The 8,389-nt window shown below is 46.1% G+C and overlaps 1 protein-coding gene across 1 annotated transcript in view; it reads left to right on the top strand.

Moving 5' to 3' along the window:
• Window positions 1-3,795: 3,795 nt before the first annotated feature.
• LHCGR (luteinizing hormone/choriogonadotropin receptor) overlaps window positions 3,796-8,389 on the top strand; it is a gene marked incomplete at both ends in the record, with an annotated part of 63,835 nt that continues 59,241 nt past the window's right edge. Inside the window, one exon of the mRNA XM_080684869.1 lies at window positions 3,796-3,959. Within this exon, the coding sequence (XP_080540995.1) occupies window positions 3,796-3,959 (164 nt within the window). The remainder of the gene's footprint in view (window positions 3,960-8,389) is intronic.

Raw genomic sequence — 8,389 nt, forward strand, 5'->3', positions numbered from 1 at the left:
CAATCATTGTGGGTCATGCTCTTTTGAGGTTCTGTGACAAAAGTAACTATAAGTATAATTATATGACATAGGGGTTCTTCAGACTTAAAAATAATCACGCTAAATAGGTTACATATTAATGAGAAGGATAGGTAAATTCCACTGTAACAAACTTTTGTGATTTTAACAAACAGTGTGATTTTGTTATAATAGGTACACTACAAGAACCAATATGATAAGGAAGATACAACAGAAATTAATCAGAGTTACAAAAGCTTAGTGAAAGCTCATTAGAATTAAAGTTTTCTTTCAACTGAACAACTTCACCTTTTTATAAAGGATTTGATTTCCAATCCAACACAAGCAATAAGAAGTCAATATACACAATCCAGGTCTTTCCACCAACAAGACAATAGGAGCTGCCCACAAAGGCCTTGCATTGTAGAGCTAGAAGAGCCTTAAGGATTGTGAACTCCAACCCCTCCTCCTACAGATGAGGAAATCAAAGACCAAGTCACATGGTTGATGATGAAACAGAAAGGAAAATCAAGATGTTCTGATCTCTCTGTTCTTCTCTTATGGGAGTTTAAGTAGCCCCCAAGGATACCCAAGCACAGAATCAGATGGCTCTTCAGGGATAGGTGGGAGCAACCATTCTTTTTATACTAGTGGCCCGGTGCATGAAATTCGTGCACAGAGGAGGGTTCCCTCAGCCCAGCCTGCACCCTCTCCAATCTGGAACCCCTTGGGGGATGTCCAACTGCCAGTTTAGGCCTGATCCTGGCAGTTGAACATCCCTCTCGCAATCTGAGACCACTGGCTCCTAAACGCTCACCTGCCTGCCTGCCTGATCGTCCCTAATTGCCTCTGCCCGCCTTCCTGATTGCTCCTAACCCCTCTGCCTGCCTGCCTGAACATCCCTAGCTGCCTCTGTCTGCCTGCCTAATCGCCCCTAACTGCCCTCCCCTGCCAGCCTGATCTCACCCCCAACTGCCCTCCCCTGCTGGCTTGGTTGCCCCCAACTGCCCTCTCCTGCTGGCCTGATCGTGCCCCCCAACTGCCCTCCCCTGATGGCCTGATCTTGCCCCCAACTGCCCTCCCCTGCAGGCCTTATCTCACCCCCAACTGTCCTCCCCTGCCAGCCAATTTGGTTCTGATTGGTCAGTTTCTATGCCAGACAATGTCAAAATCTCCGCCTCCTAGGCAGCCATTGGCTCCTCACAGTTCACCCAGATTTGGTTCTGATTGGTCAGTTTCTATGCCAGTCAGTATCTCTGGGCCTATGTCCGGGCCTGATCAGAGAGGCAGGGCTGATCAGCAGCCCCCGCAGAGGCCCAGAGAGAAACAGAGGCACAGCTGCTGGCAAAGTCCAGAGAGAAAGAGAGAGGCAACAGCTGATCAATAGCTGCTGCAGAGGCTGCAGATCAGACCCTGCCTCTCTCTCTGGGCCTCTCTCCGAACCTGATCCACAGCCCCCTTGGCAGTCAGTTCTTGGTCGCTGTGCCCTCACCGGTGGCAGTCAGTGCTGGGTCATCACGGCAACCCAGCACTGACTGCAGGACTGACTTCCGGTGTTTGGTTGAGCCTTCAGTCAGTCATTATGGACCCTGGGTTTTTATATAATAGTATACCAGATAGGCTATGGCAGTGGTCGGCAAACCACGGCTCACGAGCCACATGTGGCTCGCAAGCCGCAGTTTGCCGCTCTGTTAACTAATGAGTTTGCCGACCACTAGACTAGACTAAATGTTACCATGTAGTTGGAAGCTGTGAGGATTAGGCAATTGTGGTATATTGTGTGAAAAGAGGTAAAGGGTAGTATATGACAGTGGTCGGCAAACTCATTAGTCAACAGAGTGGCTCGTGAGCCGTGGTTTGCCAACCACTGGGTTATGGAGTAAAAAGAAAAGGCCCCATATAACGTAAGACTTGAAATAAATGCCACTCAGCCACCTTGAAGTATCCATCCCTTTTCTCCTGCAATTCAGGATATATGGTGGAAATGTTTGAAAAGCCCAGAGTTACCCCAACTTCCCCACCAAAATCTGACAAAGCTAAAAGAGAGGAAATGTGACCCCGTTGAAATAAATCAAGCAAGGTTGTTAAGTTTCTCTCAGCTGATTTATTGAGCATCTGCTATACATCTGTGCATGGGTTTCATTTATTCATTCTGTTACTCAACAATATATACTGAGTACCTACTAGGAGCTAGAGGCTATGAAATGCCCTAGCGATACTAAAATGAATGGACAGGAGGAAGCAAAATTAAAGCCATAATTGCAGTGTGTTATATTACTGGCTATAGAATCAGGTGCTATGGCCACACAACTACCCAGGCAAGTCGAATCAGAGAAGGCTTTACAGTGGAAGTGACATTGGGTTGAGTCGTGAAGGATAACTAGGAGTTTACCTACATGGAATATGAAAAAGGAAGAGAAAATCATTCCAGGTCTGGGGAACAGCAAATGTAGTCAGGTAAGCAGTTGGATACAGGGATCCAGAACATAAAGATAATCATATAGACATACAAAGCTTTGTTTTTCATGCCATCTAGCACAATGCTGTCATCTAGCAAAGCCAAATTATTTTTTTAATATATATTTTTTAATTCACCTTCCTTGGGCAAGAGACTCCAAAAGACTAGAGACTGGTGACTGAGCCAGTATGTCCATGAGAGGTGGCATCAACACAGAAAAAAAGGAATTTGTTTTCACTTCCTTTCTGTACAGTCTTGGATACCTTCCCAGCTCTCAAAGTCCACCATTTCCAGAAAGACTTCTAGGATTTCCAGAGCCCTTGGAAGGAAGGTAGAAAAGTGTTTTAATGATGGGATTAAATAGGGGAAATTATGGATCACCAGGTTTACCATACATTTTGTCTCCTTTCCAAGTCCTTGGTATGTAGATCATATAGTATTTTTTTTTTTACATGCGTGATAAATATGAGTTCAAACAGGTTTCTGAACTGCTTATGAACTGTGTGACTTTGGGAAAATCATGTAACATCTCAGGACATCGTTTTTCTGATTGTAACACTTGCTAGTTTACTGTGAAGCTTAAACATGATGTGAAGAAAAGCACCTGTCACAGATCCAGCCTATACTGGGCCTCCCAGTGGAGTAACGGCTGTATTTTATTAGAGCAGTTTCATTCACTCAACAAATCTTTATCAAGTAGAAGCCAGAAAGAATCCCTGGCACCTCACAATCTATAGTGCAGATTAGAACAGACTCAACTCGCTATTATATAAGGAGGAAAGCAGTTACTACCAAGAGCAGTACTGGGGAAGTTGGGAGGACAGATTAGTTTCTTGTGGAGGGAGGTGTTGGGGAAGGAGAAAGGATTTAGGGCTGAGAATGAAGGAGTGAAGAAGCTTCTCAGCTGGGCACTTTCACCCCTGGGATGGAGTATGGTTTGTACCTGAGTATGGGGCTGTTCCCTCCCAGATGAAATAAAAGAAGTTAGGAGAAGTGACACAACTCACTTAACTTCACACTCCTGGTTACAGTGGAGCCAGGACAGGCATTCTGAACTCCCCAGCCCTTACCCAAGCATGCGCCCCTAGGGCTATTTGCAGATGTAGCGGACTGGACAGTCCAGGGAAAGCAGCAGTAAGGAAGTGATGGGGTACTGAACACTGTCCCACGTCGAGGCACAACATAATTTCAGCGACGGGGACGCCATAGCGGGGGTAAGGGCGGGCGGAGCCGAGGAGGTGGGAGGACAGGCCAAGGGGCGGGGAGAGGGGCGCGGGCCACTCCAGGGCTATCAAGGGCGCCCGCCCAGTCGCCAAAGCCTGCAATCAGGCTCTCCTGCCATGGGGCAGCCGTCACCGGCGCTGTGGCCGCTGCTGGCGCTGCTGTTGCTGCTGCCGCCTGCGCTGCCTCGGGCGCTGAGCGGGGCGCACTGCCCGGAGCCCTGCAGCTGCCCGCCCGACGGCGCCCTGCGCTGCCCTGGCCCGCGGGCCGGCCTCACCGGACTGTGAGTACGCGCGCCACCCCCGACCTGCGACCCTCCCTCCCTCCCCACCACCTCGCCTCCCTACTCTTTGCCCGCCTTTACCTGGAACTTTGGAGGAAAACCTTTCGCCTGGTCAAACCCACCACCTTTTAGGGTGATGAGAAGCCAAAGATTGGGGTCTGTCCTTACCACCCTGTACCGCACCTTGGATTTGGGCCCCACCTGCTGTCGCACCTCCAGCCCCTGGGGGCCCCCGTCCCCTCTTTCTCCTGGTTGGGGCCGCAGGAGGGGGTGTGGAACTGCCCAGAAGCCACAGGGGAAGGCATTGCTCCCTGTCGGTACTGGAAAGGGGCAGGGTGTGATGCTCCTCCATCAGCAGCTGTCTCTGCCCTGAGAAATCTTGCGTGGTCTTTGAGCCTTGGGGCATCCCGGTTGGTAGAACTTACTGGGACCTCTGGCTTCCTGTGGTCCTCTAGGAATGAGGTGTTCAGGCCCAATGGCCAGGGGTGACCTGGTCACTCAACCCGGACTGCTGGGAGCCGCCTCCCCCAGCCAGGGCCCACCTACACCTTAGTGAGCATGCGAGCCACTGCTCCACCCCTGTGCCAGACAAATGCATTTCAATGAAGGCCTCATCAGTCAGAGGCCCTGTGTCCCACCTGGGCCTGCCACCAACGCCTCCACCCTCACAGGGCTGGTTAAGGGAATTGTATACATCAGCAAGCAGGTGGAGGAAGTTGTGTGCTGAAATAATCGGGTGAGGAAGAGAATGGGGGTTTGTGCTAGTGTATCAGAGTGTCACCAGGTCTCCTTTCTTCAATTTAGAAAAAGGCACCCAAATATCCAGAGCTCTGCCAGCGTGGCTCAGTGGTTGATCATCGACCAATGAATCAGAAGGTCACGGTTCCATTGCCAGTCAGGGCACATGCCGGGGTTGCAGGCTTGATCCCCCATCCATGTGCAGGAGGCAGCCAATCAATGATTCTCCCTCATCATTGATATTTCTCTCTCTCTCCCTCTCCCTTCCTCTCTAAAATTAATAAAAATATTTTTTTAAAAAAATGAAATATCCAGATACACAGAAAATAGATTAGAAACTGCCAGGTTGGAGTAAGGGCCAGGTGACTGCTCATGGGTGTGGCTTTGGGGGTGACAAAAACTATCTAAAATTGGATTGTGGTGATGGTTGGACAGCTCTATGAATATACTAAAAATTACTGCTTTGTACACTGTAAATAGGTGAGTTTATGGTATATGAATTACATTTTGATAAACTTGTTACAAGAGAATAGGGATATTATAAAAGTATCCAAAAGGCACCAAAGTGGAGGTCTTGGTCATGTTCTAACAACTGGAGGTGATAGAATTTCATGCTGGGGGAGGAAAGAGACCCCCTCCCCAATTCCTTGGGCCCCAGCAGTCTGTCAGAAGCTCATTTCACTGAGGGGAATCCCCTCCCTCCTAGGGGCCAGACTTCTCCCCCAGAAGAGTGAGTGGCCTTCAGGGGATATTTGTGGTTGACAGATACAGTTTAAAGGTTGAGGGGTTTATATTAATTAGTTCTCATTAATTATCTCGTCAGTTAAATCCCCTGAAAGTGAGGACCATGCTGACAGAATTTGTTTCAATCAATCAACAAATCTATGGAACCTGCCTTCAAAGTCCCAGGCCTTGTCCTTCTCTGACAAGCCTCTCATCCTGCTCTTATGAATGATTGTGCCACTAACAGCCTCTCTCACTTGCCTGGTACTCATCATACAGATTACATATATATGTAACTTTTTCTCCAGCTTCTCCAAAGTTGGCACTGAATGGAGAACCCCTGTTGGGAGGCAGGAATGGATGGACCAAGTCCCAACTCCTTTCAGATTCAGCTTTTCACTGAAATCTCTCAACAATTCCTGCTGCCACACCCTTGGAGACCTCAGGAGTGTACCCCTTCCCTGGAGAAGGCAGAAGGGGAAAGACCAAAAGAAAACAAAAATCCTCTTGTTGACCCACAGCACAGTTTAAAGAAGCTGAGAACCCTTCTAAAAGATTTTAAGGGCTGACTAGATTTGGGGTTGAGTGTGAGACAAGGTAAGTCTGCTAGCACGCTAAAGCTGTCTAGTCTCACTCCCAAAAAGGAGCTAGTTGTCCAGGCTCTGAAGTCCTTTGCCATCCCTGTGGGATTCTGGAGAACCCTTGACTTCCTCTCTTCACACACACTATTTTGGCATCTCTCCAGGAGCATCTTCTCCTAGACATGTAGACCCCTTAGGTCAGGGTGGGAAACATCCAAACTCAGGCCGCATAAGGACCTTGAAATCATTTGGTCTGGCCCTGCAAGGCAACTGCAGGTGGAACTCACAATTCTATAAATCTAGGAGCTTTTTTCATAGCAACGTAAATTTATATTAAGTGAATTATATTAAGCGAATGATGTTATAAATATTCAAATGGCCCTTGGCAAAAAAAAAAAAAAAAAAAAAAAAAAAGAAGGTTCCCCACCCTGCCTTGGGTCAACAGACGTGCTGACCCAAGTCTCACAAGGTCAGACTTCCTGAGGATCAGACAATCGAGAGATGACCTCATCTTCAGGTGAGAACCCTATGGAGGTGGAGCTGATAAAGGCCCAAACAGGATAACTTTTTTAGCAGGATATGGTGATTTCAACATCAATATGACAAAGAGTTGCATAAAAATGAATAGGAGGGTAGATACATTAAGGCAATATTCCTCAAACTGTGGTCCCAGACTAGCAGCATGAGTATCACCTGGGAAATGTTAGAAATGCATACTCTCAAGCCCCAGCCCCAATCTACTGAGGGTGTGGTCCAGCAGTCTGTGCTTTAACAAACTCCCCACGTGATTCTGATGCAAGATATTGCTCTCTACAGAGGCTATAATCTTCTGGAAAGCAAGAAGTATGTTGTAAACTTCCTTGTGCCATATACTTCGCATCTCCACACCTCCACCATCCCCCACACACATACATCCATAATACCTATCGATTGCAAAATGCAGCTGTGATCAAATTAAAACCCCAAACTCTGAGACATATGAAAAATAAACAGGATTGAGAAAAATGTTTTGTTTTGTTTTTTCTTTAAAGAGAAATAGAGGGAGGAATCCATAGAGAAGGACAGACACTGACAATGCAAGGGGTGGGGAGAATAATATTTGATGGAGTGGGATCTCAGTGCGGGTGGGAGGAAAGTATTCGTCTCAGATCATAGGTTAATCTTAGAAAGAACAGAAAGCCAAAACCGGTTTGGCTCAGTGGATAGAGCGTCGGCCTGCGGACTCAAGGGTCCCAGGTTCGATTCCGGTCAAGGGCATGTACCTTGGTTGCGGGCACATCCCCAGTAGGGGGCGTGCAAGAGGCAGCTGATCGATGTTTCTAACTCTCTATCCCTCTCCCTTCCTCTCTTCCTCTCTGTAAAAAAATCAATAAAATATATATATAAAAAAAAAAAAAAAAAAAGAACAGACAGACTTCTGAGTCCCAGGGCAAGAAGTCAGTTGGGTAAAGATATAATTCAACATTGAGGCAAAGGACAGGAAAAGTGTTTGAGTTCATGCTAAAATCCTCTTTTCTTAATGATGAATGAATGAAATGGTGAACGGTAATTATAAAATAGACAAATGCTATGAATAACAAGTTATCAGGAGTTTGTAAAAAGAAGAGAACTGAAATTATGAGATAAGGCTTCCAGAAGAAGAGGGAGGTGGTTTTGCACTAAGTTATCCATAGGACTTAACTCAGCAGAGAGAAGAGGAGCACTCTGGGTTCGGGGATTGGAGAAGGCGAGTACCTAAAGCACCTTAGAATTCAGCAGCCCCTCAGCAAGTGCTAGTTCACGTTTTAATCATTTCAGGCCTTGGCTGTCCTGACTTTTAAGACTTCCAACTGAAGTTCACTATTTGGTTTAAATGAGGTTTGGGGTGGGGGGGAATTGTGGATTGTAATTGCTTATCATTGACAAGCCCATGCTTACAAATCTTGAAAATGGCATTGTTTAATTGTTCATGTCTGTCCATCCCTTCCATATTTTATTAAAACTTAGATATTTAAAATCTAAAATGTGATACAAAAAAAATAGCCTCCCACGTTTTTACTAGTTTTAATTGAGGAATAAAAAATATAATAGAAAAAATAGATTGAAAAAATTTCCTTTCCTTATTAGTTCCAGACAAATGGAAGGGAGAGAAAAAAACAATCTCACCTTGCCTATGGTTATATAAAGATCTTTGTCTCTATGACAACAGAAAGGTTGATCTGCTTGATATAGAAATAGCTTCTGAAAAATCTGTAAGAAAATGCTAATAATAATTATGGCAATTTATTTTTTGCATGTTGTTCCAACTGAGCAGAGATTAAACTTTTAGACTTTATTATAAGACATGATCCAGAGACTTGGAAAGATAAAATGTGCTGTATCCACGAGTCCAGTATCCCAGCAAAATGT

This window comes from Plecotus auritus (genome assembly GCF_963455305.1).
Source record: "Plecotus auritus genome assembly, chromosome: 8".
In the NCBI taxonomy this organism is placed as follows: Eukaryota; Metazoa; Chordata; class Mammalia; order Chiroptera; family Vespertilionidae; genus Plecotus; species Plecotus auritus.